The sequence below is a fragment of the Plecotus auritus genome, assembly GCF_963455305.1.
Source record: "Plecotus auritus genome assembly, chromosome: X".
Taxonomy (NCBI): domain Eukaryota; kingdom Metazoa; phylum Chordata; class Mammalia; order Chiroptera; family Vespertilionidae; genus Plecotus; species Plecotus auritus.
Genome location: NC_137784.1, coordinates 110626024 through 110647374, shown reverse-complemented (window position 1 = coordinate 110647374; position 21351 = coordinate 110626024). Strand labels below are relative to the sequence as shown.

At 38.7% G+C, this 21351-nt stretch overlaps 1 protein-coding gene across 2 annotated transcripts in view; it reads left to right on the top strand.

Moving 5' to 3' along the window:
• The window catches only part of FRMD7 (FERM domain containing 7), a gene marked incomplete at both ends in the record, with an annotated part of 98810 nt that overhangs the window by 64052 nt on the left and 13407 nt on the right, over window positions 1-21351 (top strand). For both annotated transcript variants that reach the window (XM_080652130.1, XM_080652129.1), the window contains 4 exons: window positions 2193-2290; window positions 17624-17738; window positions 17928-18075; window positions 19699-19794. In XM_080652130.1, the coding sequence (XP_080508256.1) occupies window positions 2193-2290; window positions 17624-17738; window positions 17928-18075; window positions 19699-19794 (457 nt within the window). The remainder of the gene's footprint in view (window positions 1-2192; window positions 2291-17623; window positions 17739-17927; window positions 18076-19698; window positions 19795-21351) is intronic.

The following is a 21351-nucleotide window of genomic DNA, read 5'->3' as shown; positions in this document are numbered from 1 at the left end:
ACCCAGTCCTACTGACTGAGCCACCCAGCCCAAGGCTAAAACATTTTAAAAAGTGTTTTAGTACTTATTTAAAACTAGAAGCCCAGCACGCGAAATTGCGCAGCCCAGCCCACCTGTGCTGGTCTTTGGTCGTTACGGCATTAGGGCCACTGGGTTTTTATAATATAGATTATGCCCTTTAAAATTATAACGCAAATCTACTTCTTCAAAGATACATTTTCAATATAACACTTCCCAAAACCTTACTCTGCTTTCCAGACTTTAGACTTTTACATGTAGAAGTGATATAACAGATATATGAGATAATCTAGTCCAGCCCTCTTTGTTTACAGGTGAGGAACAGGTCCTGGGAGCTAGTGACTTAGTTGGCAGTTATTCTCCCTGAAGTCTCTTTTTCACCCCTTTTCTGAAGGGATGCTTCTTTTATGAGGGGTCTTTGCAGAAGTCACCTTTCACAAATCAGTCAATCTCTCTCTTTCTCTCTCCCTCCCCCTCGCTCCTTCCCCTAATTCTCTCCACATTTGTGAGTTGTAGGCCACTTTCCTAGATAACTTGATATCTTGGTAACTATATCAATTTGCATTTGCCAGCCCATAACCTATTTCAGTTGAGTCTCAAATTGTGACCAGTTTTGATGGAGATAAACTTTCTCCCCCCACCAAAAAAAGAATGAGAAAATCAATGTGATGATAAATGATTCATCAGCTGTTCAGAGCAGGGATTTGGTATTTGTAGCAGACAGCTGCCTTCTTAACAGCAATGAACGTGTCAAATGACGAGAAGTTTCATTTTTTTTTCTTGCTAGGAGCAAAATGAAATTCACTTTCCCTTTAGCAATTGAAGCTGATGATTGTATTTACATCTATATTTGAAATCAGGCAATGGCAAAAGTTAGAATTCCTTTATTTTATCCTCATTGGTCCATCTAAGAATACTTAACTATAATTGACTTGATAACGATGCTTTGTTTAGGTCCAATACATAAGTTTCTGACACTTGTGTGCAAATAATAATTTCTAATTGAATAATCTCTAACTCATTTGGGGAGCACACAGTAGGAATTATTATAATGACAAATGCTTTTGTAAATTGAATAATTACCTGCTAATTTACTTGTATGTTTTCTAACCTGAATTTTCATCTATCACCTGAAATTAGTTTTGATTCTCCACATTGACTTCAAGGCTTAATTGGTTTTAAATAAAAGTCCAGGTACAGCTTTATATAAATAAAGGGAAATGCCAATAGCAAATACAATAAATGTTTTAATGTATAAAATAAAATATCAGAACCAATTTTGGACTATGAGATAAAGCCATCAGTGGTAGAATCTTAATTATATACATCTTTTCAAAAGTTGATTCTCCTTTGAAAATGGCTTAAAAGTGTGAGACAAATGCTATTTGTTTGGCAAAGCTCTAGATACCAACTGGCACTTTATGGGTCCCTGATGAGCTGTTGGTGGAAAAAGGGCAGTTTGACTTCCTTCCATTTGGTATATAGTAATTCCATACCTGCTCTGTGCAGAGTGCTGCCTTGGCTGTGGTGACACAGAGAAGGTGATCCAACCCAGCACTCTGCACAGAGCAAAGAGTGGTCTCAAGTCTTTGATTTCTGAAACACAATCTTTAGAATAGGAGGAGGCCTAAATTCAGTGGCAGACCTGAGTTCTGGCCACAGTTTCACTTTCTTTGGGTGATATAACCTTGCCCAAATCACCTAGTCTCTGTCTTCCCATAATTGTGAAATGGGGTGATTGTTCCTGCCCTGCCAACCTCCTAAATAGTTTTGATAGTGAGTGCTTGATTGTATTTTGTAAACAGAGCAGTACTGGCATCCTGAGCAGGCTGATTCTTGCTGAATTTCCCTTTCTCTCTGGCTGGGTATGTGGCTTTGCTATGTGGCAGAAACCACCAGAGGATGATTGGCCAACTCCTTCAAGTTGGCAGGAGGATTTGGCTGGGGTGATTCCTAATGGTTGTTAGTCCTGCCAACGTGCTGGATCAACCAAGCTGTGGTCTAGTACTGGTTTGGGGCTGAAGCAAAGTCTGTGCATTACTCACCACCCCCAAAAACATCTTACTGACTGGGGGTGCCGTTTCATTATTGAAACATTTTGGATCTGGGAGAAGGGATATGCTTCTTTTTTGTTTCTGTTTCTTTCTCGAGATTTTTCCCCAACTTCCTTGCAGGTATCTTTTTACTCTTCAAATAAAGAAGGATTTGGCTCTAGGAAGGCTTCCATGCAGTGACAACTGTACAGCGTTGATGGTATCTCACATCTTACAATGTAAGTAGCAAATGTTGTCTTTGAGGCATATTAACCAGGCAGAGAACCAAGCAAAGGAGCTGAGCACCCTCAGCGTGCCCACCATTATGTTAGGAGAGAAAGCCTAGATAAAAATATATGAAAAGAGCATGGTCCAGTAGAAAGAGGCTGTCATTGTAGTTATGGAAATTTAGATTCAAATACTGTATCTACAACATTGTAACTGTTGTATCCTAGAGCAAAGTCCTCTCACCTGACTGTGACTGAGATTCTTAGACTTTAAAATGGTGACAAAACTATTTTTGTCACAGAGTGGTTGTGTTTATGTAGATTAAAAGTAAAGGCTGATTTTCTTCTGTCTGGGTCTAACTTTCCCCTCCCACTGGTTTACTGTCCAGGAACTGGTTTGGACTAATGCAGGCATGGACTTTGCCAGGCAGGCCCCACTCTCTCTGCTTGCCCCAGGATACATTTCTGGCATGTGCTTTCTGTGGCACATTGTCACGTTTGATGTGATTTCTGTGTTGCTCTGTATCATGATTACAGAGAACAAAGCACAGAGTATATCGGGTAGAGAGAGCCTAAAAAGGAAAAAGGCCCCAGGCATCTGTTAGAGTTCTCCATCTACTAGCAGCTAAGTAGTTGGACTAGGCTGAATAACGAAAGCAGGGAGAAAGAGCCTGGGAAACAATGGGGGGCATACCTGGGAGTGGGTGAATCTAGACAGGCCAGGCTGCTCCTGTACCCTGAAGGGCAGGATTGAGGCAACTAGATATAGCATATCTTCTAGGGCTGGCTGTGCTTTCTCTTTGAGAGAGGCCTTCCAAGAATAGTTTGTTCCTTACCATTCTGCAGGATCATACATTCATTTTTGTTTGTTTCACAAGTTCATCTGTTTGCCTCTATCCCTTATATCATGACAGTCCGTAATTGGTAGATTTCTGTTTTCACTGGGAACTTCAAAATGAAGTGTTTGGAGAGGGACAGTTTCTGAATCAGTATGTATCAGTCAGTACTCCTGTCTGGGACAGGTAATGACAGCCCCAGGATCTCAGGAAGGCAGTGAGCAGTGAGGGCAATAGTAATCAGGGAAGGCTTATGGAGGATGTGGCTTTTGTGCTGGTTCTTAAAGTGACATAAAGGTATTGGATATATAGTAATAGGAAGAGAAAAGAGCATGGAAAAATGGTAGTAGGACAAGAAGTCATGTATACAGAGGATGCAACTCAGGTAAAACTCAAGCATAGGGTCTGTTTAGGAGAGGTGGCAGAAAGGGCCTTGAATGTCAAGGACACTAACAGTATGTTCACTATTGTGTTTTGTTTGGCGGGGGTCACAGGGTAAGGCAAATAGGGAAAAAAATGTTGAGAGACATCCTTCTCCATTAACTATTAAGGTAGCAATCAGGGGATTGAAGCTCGGTGACAGCCTCTAATGGGGAGACCAATGTCATTCCTAATGGTGCAGCATTATAGATTTGGGCATTCCCTAGTGGCCATTTCAGGCACAGCATGGAACACTTCAGCTTTTGTCAATAGATGCTCTTTCCATAGAAAAAGGCTAAAGTTTCAAGGAATCAGCTCTTTACAATCCATCCACGTCAGACAATTTCACTGGATATGTAGGCAGTAAGCAGAATACAACCAGATTTCTCATTAATTTGCTAATTTATTCATTCATCCAATATTTATGTTCTACACATTCAAGAACCTCCACATTCTGACCTCATCACTTAAGTCTCTCTTATACAACCTTCCGGCTCTACCCAGACACTTCCTCCCAAACACAATCTGTACATTTCAAATGAAGCCTCATTTTTATGAATGCCTTTAGTTACTCTTCTTTGTCATTTATTCAACAAAAATAGTACCTACTACATGCCAGGTACTATTAGAGGCACTGGAAACATAGCAGTAAACTAAGCAGACAAAAAATCTTGCCTTCATGGAACTCACATTTTGGCAGCGGTAGAGAATCAGACAATAACCAAAATAAGGAAATATATTATGCATGTTAAAAGGTGATAAAAGTGCTGGAGAAAATAAAATATAAAAAGGAGATGGGGAATTCCGGGGGTGGAAACTGATTTTTTCAATAAAGTGGTCAGGATAGGATTCACTATGAAGGTGACAGCTGAACAAAGAATTGAAGGAGGTGAGAGAGGAAGCCATGTAGAAACCGGGTGGAAGGAAGTTCCAGACAGAGAAAACATCTAGCATAATGGGCCTGAGGTGGGAACATTCTGGAATGTTCAAGAAATATTAAGCACTTTGTGGCTGCCTGGAACTGAGAGAGGGAGAGAATAATCATGGGGTACCCTTAAAAGCATGTTAACACCTAGAACATTACTCTGAGATGGGAAGCCATCAAAGCATTTAAAGCAGAGGAGTGAAGTGATCTGAACTAGGTTTTAACAAGATTATCTTGGCTGCTATGGTGAAAATAGAAACTTGTAATGAGTAGTAAATAAGCCATAGAATTCTAACACACAGTATAATTAATAGAGTCCATAAATTGTACTATAATTATGTAATCCTATATCATAAAAGCCTAATATGCAAATTGACTGAATGGCAGAATGACCGGTTGCTATGACAAGAACTGACCACCAGGGATTGCCTGGGCACAAGCCCGTGGCTGCTTCTCGGTCATGGGCATGCTGGTGTTGCCCTAGGATGGGCATGTGGAGACTGCAGCAGAGTGGGAGTGAGCCTACTGAGTGGCGGCGGCAGGCACAGTGGGGCTGGGATGAACGGGAGTGGCCCGGCACCTGGCCCGGGCTCGGGTTCCTCCCTGGCCAGCTGCTGTGGTCTGATCCTTGCAGGCCATCCCGAGGGACCCCACTGGTGCACGAATTCGTGCACCAGGCCTCTAGTGTGATAATATTGCTACAACACCAATCATATTACAATATATAAGTATATCAAAGTAATAGCCTGTATATCTTAAATTTATGCAATGTTACATGTCAAATTTATTCAATAAAAAGGGAAAGAAAATAGAAATTTGTGAAGGAATGGTGGAAGTGGGGAAACCAGATAAGAGACTATTGCAGAAGAGAGGGATAATGGTAGCTTGGACCCACGTGGTAACAGTGAAGGTACTCAAAACATTTGTTACCTTCTGTTACTGATGATATTTACTCATTTGTATGTCATAGGTCTCTTCCTAGATTGTCATAGTCTTACATCGAGAGAAAAACAAGCAGTCTTATATGTCCTTATGTTTTCCATAGGGTCAATATAGGGTGCTACAACTCTGAATTTACAGAGTTGTGCAACCATTAGCACAATCTAGTTTTAGAACATTTCCATCATGCCAAAAGAGATCTCTCATGGCAATTTTCACTCACTCACTGTTCTCATGCTCAACCTCTGAAACCACTAACTTACTTTATGTTTAAATAGATTTGCCTTTTCTGGACATTTCATGTAATTGGAATGATAAAATACGAAGTCTTTTTTATCTGTCTTTTTTCACTCAGCATAATATTTTTTAAAGTCATCTATGATCTAGCATGAATCACAGCAGTTTATTTATTTTTTATTACTTTTTATTGTTTAAAGTATTACATATAGTAGTACACATATCTCCTTTTTTTTCCCCATTAACCTTCCCCCAGCCTCCCCTACCCCTTGGCAAATGCCCACATCTTCCCCCCACCCCCCAGTGTCTTGTGTCCATTGGTTGTGCTTACATACATGCAAACAAGTCCTTCGGTTGATTTCTTTCCCCCCATCTCCAACAATCCCCAGCTTTCCCGCTGTAATTTGACAGTCTGTTTGATGCTTTACTGCCTCTGTATCTATCTTTTTGTTCATCAGGTTATAATTCTCCATAAATGAGTGAGATCATGTGGTATTTTTCTTTCATTGCCTGGCTTATTTCACTTAATATAATGCTCTCCACTTCTATCCATGCTGCTGCAAATGGTAAGAATTCCTTCTTTTTTATAGCAGCGTAGTATTCCATTGTGTAGATGTACCATAGTTTTCTAATCCATTCATCTGCTGATGGGCATTTAGGCTGTTTCCAAATCAGCTATGGTGAATTGTGCTGCTATGAACATAGGGGTGCATATGTCCTTTCTGATTGGTGTTTCCAGTTTCTTGGGATATATTCCTAGAAGTGGGATTACTGGGTCAAATGGGAGTTCCATTTTTAGTTTTCTGAGGAAACTCCATACTGTTCTCCACAGTGGCTGCATTTCCACCAGCCGTGCTCAAGGGTTCCTTTTTCTCCGCATCCTTGCCAGCACTTGTCATTTGGTGATTTGTTAATGATAGTCATTCTGACAGGTGTGAGATGGTACCCCATTGCCGTTTTGATTTGCATCTCTGGGATAATTAGTGACTTTGAGCATGTTTTCATATGTCTCTTGGCCTTCCTTCTGTCTTCTTTCGAAAAGTTTCTATTTAGGTCCATTGCCCATTTTTTTTATTGGATCATTTATCTTCCTTTTATTAAGTTGTATGAGTTCCCTGTAAATGTTGGAGATAAAACCTTTACCAGTGATAACATTTGCAAATATGTTCTCCCATACAGTGGGCTTTCTTGTTGTTTTATTGATGGTCTCTTTTGTTGTGCAAAAGCTTTTTATTTTGATGTAGTCCCATTTGTTTATTTTCTCTTTAGTTTCCGTTGCTCTAGGAGCAGTATCGGTGAAGAAATTGCTTCGGCATATGTCTGAGATTTCTCTGCCTGTGGATCCCTCTAGTATTTTTATGGTTTCCTGTCTATCTTTAAGTCCTTTATCCATTTTGAGTTTATTTTTGTGTATGGTGTAAGTTGGTTGTCTAGTTTCATTATTTTTTACATGTATCTGTCCAATTTTCCCAACACCATTTATTTTTTTATTTTTTTAAATTTAATAAATGTTTATTGTTCAGATTATTACAATTGTTTCTCTCTTTTCCCCCCATAGTTCCCCTCCACCCGGTTCCCACCCCACCCTTTGCCCTTACCTCCCCCACACTGTCTTCATCCATAGGTGTACGATTTTTGTCCAGTCTCTTCCTGCACCCCCATACCCCTTTCCCCCTGAGAATTATCAGTCCACTCCCTTCTATGCCCCTGATTCTATTATATTCACCAGTTTATTCTGTTCCTCAGATTTTTAATTCACTTGATTTTTAGGTTCACTTGTTGATAGATATGTATTTGTTGTTCATAATTTTTCTCTTTACTTTTTTCTTCTTCCTCTTTTTAAAGAATACCTTTCAGCATTTCATATAATACTGGTTTGGTGGTGGTGAACTCCTTTAGCTTTTTCTTATCTGTGAAGCTCTTTATCTGACCTTCCATTCTGAATAATAGCTTTGCTGGGTAGAGTAGTCTTGGTTGTAGGTTCTTGCTATTCATCACTGAATATTTCTTGCCACTCCCGTCTGGCCTGCAAAGTTTCTGTTGAGAAATCAGCTGACAATCGTATGGGTGCTCCCTTGTAGGTAATTAACTATTTTTCTCTTGCTGCTTTTAATATTCTCTCTTTGTCTTTTGCTCTTGGCATTTTAATGATGATGTGTCTTGGTGTGGTCCTCTTTGGATTCCTTTTGTTTGGGGTTCTGTGCGCTTCCTGGACTTGCAAGTCTATTTCTTTCACCAGGTGGGGGAAGTTTTTGGTCATTATTTCTTCAAATAGGTTTTCAGTATCTTGCTCTCTCTCTTCTTCTGGCACCCCCATAATTTGGATGTTGGTAAGCTTGAAGTTGTCCCAGAAGCTTCTTACACTATCTTCAACTTTTTGGATTCTTTTTTATTTTTTTTGCTTTTCCAGTTGAGTGTCTTTTGCTTCTTTGTATTTCAAATGTTTGACTTGATTTTTGTGTTCCTCTAGTCTGTTGTTGGGTCTCTGTATAATATTTTTTTATTTCAGTCAGTGTATGTTTAATTTCTAGTTGGTCCTTTTTCATAACTTTGAGGGTCTCGTTATATTTATTGGCCTTTTCTAGGATATTCTTGAAGAGCCTTATAACCGTGGTTTTGAATTCTATATCCAGTCATTTGTTTTCCTCCATTTCTTTCGTTTGTGATCTGTTTCTTGTCTCCCCATTTTTCACTGCTTCCCTGAGTTGGTAGAGTAGCTCTGTGTGCTAGGTTTCCTATATGGCCCAGTGGGTTGGCCTCCCCAGTTAACCTGAGGTGGACACTCTTGGTGCACCCCTTTGTGAACTGTGTGTACAGCCTTGTTGTATTTAAGTCTTGATTGTTGTTGGTATCAGTGGGAGGAATTGACCTGCAGGCCAGTTGGCTGTGAGGATCAGCTGTGTCTACACTGGGAGATTTTCGGTGCTGGAGACAGCCTTGTAGGATTAGCCTTGCCAGATTGCAAAAGCCTCTGTGCTCAGCTTGGAAGGGGTGGAGTCTCAGGGCGGGGCAGACAGTCTTGGCTTCCTGTCAGCCCTGCCCTTGCGCGCAAGTCTCCAGACCTCTACCTTCCGCGGTTCCCGAGTTTCCGCATTACAATACAGATTTCCCCCGTAAGAGCATGGGTCCCCAGGGGCTCACCTGGAACTGTGGTTCAGTGCAGTCGGAACTGGGGTTCAGTGCAGTCAGGAGCTTCTGACTCCCTTCTGCTAGGGATAGCCTGTGGTAACCTCCGCAGTCAGTCTTTGTGTACACTTGCGCCTCCAGACCCCTGCCACCGCGGCTCCCCTGACTCTCCGAGTGCCTTTCTCTCCACCCGACAGTCCAGACTCCCCCTGTATGAGCCTGGGTCCACAGGGTTTCGCCTGGCACTGAGGTTCAGTGCAGTCGGGGGCTTCTTTCCCCCTCCCGCCAGAGAAAGCCAGCCAGGCACTCTGCCGCCATTCCTCTCTGCGTGTGCGTGTCTCCGTACCTCAGCTCTTTGCCGTTCCTTCTCCGTGAGCTTTCCTCTTTCCTTCTAGTTGTAGAATTTCCACTCAGCCAGCTTTCCTGTGGTCTGGATGTTGTCCGTTCCGTCTTTTAGTTGTAGTTTTGAAATTGTTGTGTGGGGCAGCAGTTTAGGTGCTTACCTATGCTGCCATCTTGGTTTCTCTCCCAACACCATTTATTGAAGAGACTGTCTTGACTCCATTGTATGTTCATGCCTCCTTTGTCAAGTATTAATTGAGCATAGTGGTTTGGATCGATATCTGGGTTCTCTATTCTATTCCATTAGTCTATATGTCTGTTCTTGTGCCAGTACCAGGCTGTTTTGAGAACAGTGGCTTTGTGATACAGCTTATAATCTGGCATTGAGATCCCACATACTTTGTTCTTCTTCCTCAGGATTGCTACGGCTGTTCGGGGTCTTTTTTTTATTCCAGATGAATTTTTGGAGAGTTCTTTCTAGGTCTGTGAAATATGCCCTTGGTATTTTAATGGGGAATGCATTGAATCTATAGATTGCTTTGGGTAGTATGGACATTTTAGTGATGTTGATTCTACCAATCCATGAACATGGTATGTTCCTCCATCTGTTTATGTCTTCCTCTATCTCTTTTTTCAGTGTTGTGTAGTTTTCCACGTATAGGTCTTTACCTCCTTAGTTAAGTTTATTCCTAAGTATCTTAATTTTTTTGGAGCAATGATAAATGGGATTGCTTTTTTATACTCTCTTTCTGTAAGTTCATTATTGGTGTATAGAAATACCATAGATTTCTTGACGTTAATTTTGTATCCTGCTACATTGCCAAATTCATTATTAAGTCTAATAGTTTTTGATGGAGTCTTTAGGGTTTTTTATATACAGTATCATGTCATCTGCAAATAAGGACAGTTTTACTACTTCTTTTCCAATTTGGATGCCTTTTATTTCTTCTTGTCTAATCGCAATGGCTAATAATTCCAGTACTATGTCGAACAGGAGTGGTGAGAGTGGGCATCCCTGTCTTGTTCCTGTCCTTAGGGGAAATGGTTTTAGTTTTTGCCCATTGAGTATGATGTTGGCTGTGGGTTTATCATATATGGCTTTTATTATGTTGAGGTATGGTCCTTCTATTCCCACCTTGCTGAGAGTTTTTATTGAGAAAGGGTGTTGGATTTTGTCAAATGCTTTTTCTGCATCAATTGATATGACTGTGATTTTTATCTCTCAATTTGTTTATGTGATGTATCACGTTTATTGATTTGCAGATATTGTACCATCCTTGCATGCCTGGGATAAATCCTACTTGGTTATGTTGTATGATCTTTCTGATGTACTGCTGGATCCGATTTGCTAGAATTTTGTTGAGGATTTTGGCATCTATGTTCATGAGGGATATTGGCCTGTAATTTTCTTTCATTGTGTTGTCTTTATCTGGTTTTGATATTAGGGTAATGCTGGCTTCATAGAATGAGCTTGGAAGTGTTCTTTCCCCCTGAATTTTTTGGAATAGTCTGAGGAGGATAGGTTTTAGTTCTTCCTTAAATGTTTGGTAAAACTCCCCTGTGAAGCTGTCTGGCCCTGGGCTTTAGTTTGCTGAAAGCTTTTTGATGACTGCTTCAATTTTTCCCATAGCTATTGGCCTATTGAGATGTTTAGATTCTTCCTGATTTGAGTATTGGAAGGTTGTATTTTTCTAGGAATATGTCCATTTCCTCCTGGTTGTCCAGTTTGTTGGAATAGAGTTGTTCATAGTATTTTTGAACAATCCCTTGTATTTCTTGGGGTCTGTTGTTATTTCTCCTCTTTCATTTCTGATTTTGTTTATTTGGCTCCTCTCTCTTTGGTTCTTGGTGAGCCTGGCTAGAGATTCATCAATCTTGTTTATCCTTTCAAAGAACCAGCTCTTGGTATTGTTGATCTTTTGTATTGTTTTTTTTTTTTTTTTTTTTTGTTTTTTTTTTTTTTTTGGTCTCTATGTCTTTTGTCTCTGCTCTGATCTTTATTATGATCTTTATTATTTCCTTTCTTCTGCTTACACTGGGCTTTTCTTGTTGGTCTCTTTCTAACTCTTTGAGTTGTAGGGTTAGGTAATTTATTACCATTGTTTCTTGTTTTTTGCAGTAGGCTTGTAGTGCTAAGAAATTCCCTCTCAAGACTGCTTTCACTGTGTCCCATAGGTTTTGGATTGTTGTGTTTTTATTGTCGTTTGTTGCCATGATGTTTTTTCTTTCTTCTTTGATCTCTCTGGTAACCCAGTCATTGTTTAATAGCATGCTATTTAGTCTCCATGTATTTGATCTTTTTGGATTGTTTTTATTGTAGTTGATTTCCAGTTTTATGCCACTGTGATCTGAGAAGATGCTTGATATGATTTCTATCTTCTTGAATTTGAAGAGACTTTGCCTATGACCCAACTTATGGTCTATCTTTGAAAATGTCCCATGTGCACTTGAGAAGAATTATATTCTGTGGCTTTGGGGTGAAATGTTCTGAAGATGTCAATTAATTCCACCTGGTCTAGTGAGTCATTTAGGATTGATGTTTCTTTACTGATTTTTTGTTTAGAGGATTTGTCCAATGGTGATAGTGGGGTATTAAAGTCCCCTACTATGATTGTATTGCTGTCAATCTCTCTCTTGATATCCTCCAGGCATTTTTTTTTATGTATTTAGGTGCTCCTGTGTTGGGTGCATATATGTTTACCAGAGTTATTTCTTCTTGTTGGATTGCTCCCTTTAGTATTATGAAGTGGCTTTCCTTATCTCATTTTATGTCCTTCACTTTGAGATCTAATTTGTCAGATATAAGTATTGCTATCCCAGCTTTTTTTTTTTTTTTTCATTTCCATTCACCTGAAAAACTTTTTCCATCCCTTTAACCTCAGTCTGTGTGCGTCTTTTTTTTCTGCGGTGGATTTCCTGTAGATATATGGGTCATGTTTTCTTTTTATTTTTTTATTTTATTGATTTTTAACAGAGAGGAAGGGAGAAGGATAGAGAGTCAGAAACATCGATGAGAGAGAAACATTGATCAGCTGCACACTCCCCACTGGGTATGTGCCTGCAACCAAGGTACATGCCCTTGGCCAGAATCAAACCTGGGACCCTTGAGTTCGCAGGTCGGTGCTCTATCCACTGAGCCAAACTGGTTAGGGCTGGGTCATGTTTTCTTATCCACTCAGTTACCCTATGTCATTTGATTGGGGCATTTAATCCCTTTACATTTAAAGTTATTAGTGACAGGTACTTGTTTGTAGCCATTTATGTACTTTATGCCTGTGTTCCTTCTTCGCTTCCTATTTCTTCTTTTTATAGCAGACCCTTTAGCATTTATTGCATTGCTGGTTTGGTGGTAATATATTCCCTTAGTCCTTTTTTTCTGTGAAGCTTCTGATTTCACCCTCAATTTTGATTGATAGCCTTGCTGGGTACAGTATTCTTGGATTCAGACCCTTCCTTTGTATGAGTTTGTATATTTCATTCCATTCCCTTCTGGGCTGATGTGTTTCTGTTGAGAAATCAGTCGCTAGTCTGATGGGGGATCCTTTGTAGGTAAGTTTCTGTCTCTCTCTGGCTGCTTTTAAGATTCTTACTTTGTCATTGGTGTTTGCCGATTTGATTATAATGTGCCTTGTCATCGGTCTTTTGGGGTTCATTTTGTTTGGGACTCTGTGAGCTTTTTGGATTTGTGTGGGTTTTTTCTTCCCTATATCTGGGAAGTTTTCTGTCATTTTTTCAACAGGTTTTCTATTCCCTGCTCAGCTTCCTCTCCTTCTAGCACCCCTATTATGCAGATGTTGTTTTGTTTCATGTTGTCCCAAAGTTCCCTTGGCTCTCCTCTTGCTTTTTAATTTTTTTTCCTAGAAGATGCTTTTCTTCTGTATTTTTTCCTACCTTATCTTCTAGCTCACTGATGTGGTCCTCTGCTTCTTCTAGTCTACTGTTGATGCTTTCTATTGAGTTCTTTATAGTAGCGATGCCATTTTTCATTTCTTCTTGGTTCTTCTTCATTTCCTCTTGGTTCTTACACATATTGTTGAATTTATCTTCTATTCTTTTCATCCACCTTATGACCATTTCTCTGAATTCTTTCTCTGACAGGTTGCTTGCCTCCATTTCATTTACTTCCTTTTCTGGTGATACCTGCTTTTCTTTCATATGTGGGCTGTTTGTCTCCCCATGATCTCTCTTCTCCAGATGTCTGGTTATGTAGTTCACTCTCTCCTTATCCCAGGCAAAATCTGACCTTTCCGTGAGGAGGTGCAGAGCTCCTCTGAATCCGCCTGCTTGTGCCACTTGGGGACTGGTGTTCTTGGGTTCGCAGCTGTTCACTGGGTATCGTAGTTGTAGATTCCCAGTATTTTCAGGCTTCTGATAACATCCACTTTCCCCTTCAAGATGGCGCTATCTCCACCTCCAGTTTATTTCTTTCTATTGCTGAGTAGTATTTCATTTTATGGATATATCACATTTTATTTATCTATTTACCTGGTCATGGATATTTGGATTGTTTGTAGTTTAACTAATATTAATAATGTTTTGAACAGTCATGAGGACACATGTTTTTATTTCTCTCAGGTAGATTCCTGGGAGTGCAATTGATTGTTTCATCTTATAGTAATTTGATTAACATTTTAAGACACTGACAAACTGTTCTTCAAATTATGACAATATAATCAGAAATGTATGTGGTTTCCAATTTCTCCACATCTTCGTCAGTATTTGGTGCTGTCTATTTTTTTAAAAAAATATATTTTATTGATTTTTTACAGAGAGGAAGGGAGAGAGATAGAGAGTTAGAAACATCGATCAGCTGCCTCCTGCACACCCCCTACTGGGGACATGCCCGCAACCAAGGTACATGCCCTTGACCGGAATCGAACCTGGGACCTTTCAGTCCACAGGCTGATGCTCTACCACTGAGCCAAACCGGTTTTGGCACTATTTTTTTATTATCGCCATCCTAGTGGATATGAAGAGGTATCTCATTACAATTATAATTAGCATTTTTATTGACTAATGATGTTGAGCAGCTTTTCATCTGCTCATTAACAATGTCTATGTTTTCTTTGTTAAAATGCCTATTCAAATCTTTTGTCCATTTTAAAATAGATTGTCTTCTTATTGAATTTTAAAATATTTTATATATTCTGATTAAAATTCTTTATGAGATATGTAATTTGCTATTTTCCCCCAATCTGTGGCTTGATTTTTCATTTTCTTAGTGCTGTAATTTTTAGTGGAACAGTTTTTAATTTTGATGGAATTATAATTTCTTAATACTTTTTAGTGGATCATGATTTTGGTGTAATATCTAAGAACTATTTGCCTAACCTAAGGTCACAAAGATTTTTCTCTTAAGTTTTCTTCTAGAACTTTTATAGGTTTACCTCTTAGATTTAGGTCTATGATTCATTTTGAATTATTTTTGTATGCTTACATGGCATATGTTGAGAGATAGAAATCTAACTTCATTTTTTTGCATTTGGATGTATATTTGTCCCATTTGTTGAAAAGACTATTATTATTTCTCCATTGAATTGTCTTGACAACTTTGTCAAAAACCAGTTGACAATAAATGTAAGGGCTTATTTCTGGATTTTCAACTATGTTCCATTAGTATATATGTTCTATACTGTATTATTTATATGCCCTAGTCTGTCTTATTCATTCCTATACTCTTATTTATTGTAGCTTTGTATTAAGCTTTGAAATGGGGATGTGTACATCCTCCAGCTTTTTCCTTCTTTCACAATATTGTTTTGTTATTTTGCATCCTGTGCATTTCCATGTAAATTTTAAGATAATTTGCTAATTTCTACAAAATACTGGTGGGGATTACATTGAATTTGTGCATCAATTTTGGCAGAATTAAAATTTTTACAATGCTGAGTCTTCTAATCCATGAACCAGAAATGTCTTTCAATTTATACAGATCTCTTAGAAATTTCTCTTGGCAATGTTTTGTACTTTTCAGTATATAAGTCTTATATGTATTTTGTTAAATTTATTCCCAAGTATTTTATTCTTCATATATGTTATTGTAAATTACATTGTTTTCCTAGTTTCATTTTTTTGAATTTTTTGGTTGCTAGTATATGCAAATACACTGATGTTTTGTATATTGATCTTCTATCTTGCTACCTTGCTGAACTCATACATTAGTTCTAGTAGGGTATTTTTGTGTGGATTCTTTAGGATTTTGTACACACAGGACCATGTTGACTATAAGTAAAGATGGTTTTACTTCTTTATTTTCAGTACAAATATTTTCTATTTCTTTTTGTTGCCTGATTGCACTGACTAGAACCACCAGTACAATGTTGGGTAGAAGTCGCAAGAGTAGACATCCTTGTCTTGTTCCTGGTCTTAAAGGAGAGCATTCATTTTCACATCATTTAGTGTAATTATAATGTTAGCTGTAGATTTTTAATTGTTAAACCCATTTCAGGTTTAAGAAGCTCCCTTCTATGCTTGTTGAACATTTATTCTTATCATGAGTTGGTGTTCGGTTTTGTCCAATGCTTTTTCTGCATCTATTAAGATGATAATATATTTTTGTCCTTTATCCTTTTAACATAGTATGTTACATTAATTAATCTTCACATGTTGAACTGATCTTGCAATCTTGGGATAAATCCCACTTGGTCATGATGTGTAATCTTTTTATGATATTTTTATATGTTGCTGGATTCATTTTACTAATGTGTTGTTGAGGATTCTTGCCCCTGTATCCATGAAGGTTATTGATCTGTGTGTAGTTTTTTGTTTTTCTTGTGATGCCTTTGTCTGGTTTTGGTATCAGAGTAATACTGGCCCCCTAGGATGAGTTGATAAGTATTCATTCCTTTATTTTCTGGAAGAGTTTATGAAGAATTGATATTTATATATTTTTTGAGTATTTGATATAATTACTCAGTGAGACACTATGTGCCTGATTGATTTTTAAAGAGATTTGTACATTTATCAGTTTTGGTAATAAATAAATAAATAAATAAATAAATAAATAAATAAAGTCATTGATTTGGTCTTTTGAAAAACTTGTTAGAGATTTTCATTATAATGTGATCTTTAAATATACATACACATAGACCTCACTTGTCTAAAAATGAATATGCCTTCTGTCTAAAACACAATAGAAAACCAAGACAAAAAAGAAAATAATAACTTCCTAGCACCCAATATGGGTGCCCCCCCATGTCCATGCATTTTATCCAATAGGAGAGCACCACAGGGTTCCATGGAAAGTCTATTTATTCTTACAATTCATAAACTGCTAACAGGTTTGGATATCTGTATGCCAATTTTTAAATGTTACAATGTGAATTTTAATTGGAATATGAGTTTTGGGTTCCCACTTTATGGTAGATTAGAAATCACAATTTAGAACCAAGTGGAGACCTAACTCTTTAGGGGAAGTGAATGACCAGGAAGTGATTCATATCAATCTGACAGAGAGGGAGAAGGCATAAAAATTATAAAGAAGACACAAGAATTCAAAAGCAAAATAGTTTGAAGCCATTTACTGTCAGGGCAGATAGTCTTATATACCTCAATTGCCTTTGTAGACATAGTACTATAATATAGGTTTCTAACAATAAAATGGAGACATCTAGAAAAGAGTACACTGTGATCAGAGATAAACTGCAAGTGAGTTGAAAAAGCTAGAATGATTCCCAGTATGATTTATCTACTGGGGATTACAGATAGCTCAGGTTTTACTTGATTCCCAGAGTAATAGATTGCTGTGACTGGCCTATATCATAGTTAGGAGGCTGAATTGATTTGCTGGGGCTGCCATAACAAAATACCGGAGACTAGTTTGTTTAAATGACAGAAATTTAGTTCCTCACAGTCTGGAGCCTGGAATTCCAAGACTGAAGTTTTGGTTTCTTCTGAAGCCTCTCTTGGTGGCTTGCAGATTGTTACCCTCGTGATGCATCCTTACCTGGTCTTCCCTCTGTGCACCTGCATTCCTGGTGTCTCTCTATGTGACTAAATTTCCTCTTTTTATAAGGACACCGGTCATATTGGATTAGTGGACACACATCTGCCTCATTTAACTTAAATCACTCCTTTATAGAGAGCCTATCTCCAAACACAGTTGCATTCTGAGGTGCTGGGGAATGGCATATTAACATATTAATTTGAGAAGGGTTGGGATACAATTCAACTCATAATAGGGATTGATCAGATGTAAAAGAAACCATGAACCGAATGTAGGAGAAGAAAATAACAAAATGCTCATCTGTGATCCTGTAGCCTTTAAGACTTACCTTGTGTCTGTGAGTTATTATACAGGGACTTCATAAGGACCCACTGCTTCTGATTTGAAAAAGAACCAGATAGACCTCTCCCCGCCCCCCTAAATAGACATAAAGCATGGGATGGGAGGCCTCGGCCTACATTGGCAGGCCTTGGCCTGCATTGGCTGTTTGAGGGAGGTCAGAGAGTCTTCTGGGTGCTCCATTGCTTAACTCCTCAATGGTAATGTGAAAAAAATGTCACTTTTCTATTATGCAGCAGAACTGGGAGACTTTCATGAAGAAACAGATAGGAAACATCTGTCACAAACCCGGTACTTACCAAACCAAGACTGTTTAGAGAGCAAGATCGTGCACTTTCATCAGAAGCACATGTAAGTACTTTTAACTGGCACCTGTTTTCACCAGCAGGGAACACTGCAGCTGAGGACAGATTTAAAAGCAAACCCTTCAGTCAGAGAAGCTTGAGGCTCAAGAAAACACTGAACTCATCATGGAGCTCTCAGGTTGAAGTTGTCATTCTTGCCACATTTATTAGGCTCATAAATTCTTTCCCCTTGCAGTGGCAGGAGCCCAGCTGAATCTGACATTCTGCTACTGGACATAGCAAGGAAGTTGGATATGTATGGCATCAGGCCTCACCCTGCCAGTGATGGTGAAGGGATGCAAATCCACCTGGCTGTTGCTCACATGGGAGTACTGGTGTTACGGGTAACAACTATTTCCTTTGAAGTTCTTTAGCTTTGGGAGTTATCTTGGGTCAAATTTTAGTGTCTGTTCCCAAGGTGATCCAGCCCCTTAGTCTTATTACCAGTCAGAAAGAGAGGTCATGCTTAGAAGTGTTTTGGGTCAGTCTTCTCCCTTCAATGTGGTTTGCTTCCATTTGCAGTCTATACCTGATTGTTCTAAAAAACTCACATATTAGATCAGGCCAGCATGGTTGAGAGAGGAAGTCAAGAGCATCTTTGGAACTTTTAGACTCTTAAGTAAAGAATATGGATTTTGGCATCCTAAAACCTTAGGCTGTGACAAATTAACCAAAAACAACTCAAAGGTTCCAAAATGTGGTGTTCTCATTCAGTTACTGGTTTTATTGGAGGCACCCAGTGTCAGCCAATAGGGAATTGTTGCTGTTTACTGGCTCATCTTTACCCAGAACTTTGTTTTTTTAGGCTAGAAACAAACTCATGGCTCTCTTTGTCATTAATCCTCACTGCACAGAACTTGGACAAAAGCTTTTTTTTTCAGCATATTTTTTATCTATTAGGTCTACTCACATCTGTGAATATTCAATGAATTTAGATCTACGTTAAGGTACAAGAACACTTGCTTACACTTCGAAATGAAAAGCAGATACCTAGGAAGGTTTGGGAACAAATCACATTTGAGAGAGGAAGGGCTAACCACAGACCTACTGACCCTAAGGACCAAATTAGAGCACTGAATTACATCACAAAGCAGGTCAGGCACAGATTCAGCTAAAAGAATCTTTGCCTTCTCATTTATTTGGTTGTAAACTTTAGAGCATGAGAGTCACATTGATGGGCAAAAGACTAATGGATCACAGGCATACCTGTTCACCCAGGAAGGAATTTTACCCATTCCACTCTAAGCCATGATCTTTGGTATTTTCTATTGTATGGGAGCAGATGGGGAGGGTAGTTGCGCATGGCCATAAAGTTAGTTGTGATGCCTTTCAGTGTGATACTTCTGTGGATAGCTGGGAACAATATAGCTGGTCTATTTTGTCTTACTCAAATCCAGTCAAATAATACTTAGTATTGAGTACCTTCTGTGTGTTCTTCATTGAATTATTCTTTCTTAAAAAAACAAAAACACCGTCTTTATCAATACATAATTTTCATACAACAAAATTCATATGTTTTAACTATACAATTCAATGGATTTGAGTGTATTTACAGAGTTGGGCTGCAATCTATTTATTCATCTTTCTATCAATATATTTATTGTGCATTCACTCTGTCCCAGGGACTAGAGCTATAGAGGTAAATAATAATGATCCTGACCTTGTGGAACTTGCATTCTAATAGAGGGAAGACAGATAATGAAGCAAGTAATTATAAGCAAACATGATGTGCTTTGTGCTAGAAGAAGTATGGGGTGCTAAGTAACATGTGAAAAGGGCTTGTGCCCCACCTGTAATGCCTTCATTGGCTATAGCTTCTATCAAGTACAGCAGGATCAGTCTGTGTAAGAAATAGATCCAGGGTAGTCTCATTCATGACATACATTTTCTAAAAGGTTTGCATTGTCTTATAAACCAGCTTGTGCTGATATTCATCTCCCTGAAATCTTCCATGTATTTAATTATAGGGAAATACAAAGATTAATACTTTCAATTGGGCTAAAATCCGCAAGTTGAGTTTTAAGAGAAAGCATTTTCTCATCAAACTTCACGCCAACATCTTGGTAAGTAGCTTTCTAATAAATTCTGTCACTTTCTGTTCACCTGGGATTTCTTGGTTGTTTCTGCAAATAGTTTGAATGTGAATGGTGAAAGCTAGCTGGCCCTGAGGGGTGATGTGCTCCCTCTTTTGACTCTACATAAATAAACCAGAGCTTTACTTAGTCATATTTTTACTAAAGGCAAAATACAAAGAAATCCTACTGGCAATTTAGAATGAATAAAGTAATAGGAAAATGCGGTGGTTGGGATGAAAGACAAGTTTCCTTAGAAACCATTTTTCAGGGATCTGATAAGTCAAATAGATGTGATCAGATCTAGGACTATGGACATATTTGTTCTGTTTTCTGCTCCATTTTACAAAGTATTTTCATCTTCTTTCCTTAAGCAAAAATAATTGATCACCTACTACATGCCAAATATTTGAACACCTATAGTTTACAAAAGCAGGATGTCGGGGTTAGGTGTATATTAAGCAAGAGAAACAACTATTGGTCAAGGCTGCATTGTACAGAGTAAGACAAAGGTGCTAGAAAGGATGTTCGTTTATGACTATAAAGCAAATATGCATTAATTTTTTTTGACCTATAGAAAATCCAGTAGTTTGGGCTTCATTCTCTGGACCTTAGCCTTATATAGAATCATAAGGAGATTTTATTCAGTTTGAAGCTTATGGAGAATCCCAGGGTTGTATATAGGAACATGGGAAGGAATAAGAGATGGGAGGCACCATCAAAGTTGGGGGGGCTGCTGAAAATATGGCTACACACATGTATGGGAAAATGGGGGTATATAGTATATTAAGGGAATGGAAAAAAAACTTGACTTTTATGTCTGAAAGGCTAAGCCTCCCCCAGAGCAGATTAGAGCATGCTAAATGAAAAATACAAACCATCATAGAACAAGGCATCTTAGAGAGAAGAAGTGCTTCCGGCTGGTATATTAAAAAGATTCATATACATGTAATCATAGTATAAAACCTATCATCTATATGGAAATCTCCTCCCCACTCTCCTTTCCTGTTGGTCATTTATAATTCTTGTTACCTTGAAAGGTTACTCTTTTTTAAAAAAAAAAAAATTATTGATTTTTTACAGAGAGGAAGAGAGAGGGATAGAGAGTTAGAAACATCGATGAGAGAGAAACATCGATCAGCTGCCTCCTGCACACTCTCTACTGGGGATGTGCCCACAACCAAGGTACATGCCCTTGACTGGAATCGAACCTGGGACCCTTGAGTCTGCAGGCTGATGCTCTATCCACTGAGCCAAACCGGTTAGGGCGAAAGGTTACTCTTTAATGTTCATTTTAACCTAATTTACAAATTCATAAAAATGTTCCTGGCAGAAAAGAAGGGGTAAGAATGTTTGAGGTGAGGGGGGTGAGCAAGGTAAAATTTGGTTCTTAGAGAAGGCTCTGTTTTTGAGCAGTGGCCCTGGCTGTTCCTCGGAAGGTTGCCAATAATTCAGTTTCAATAGGTGTGAAGCTTATAGGGAGCCAAGTGGAAAATCATGAGCTGCATGGGCACCTGGACAAATAGTTTGGAAGGCTTTGGGATTTGA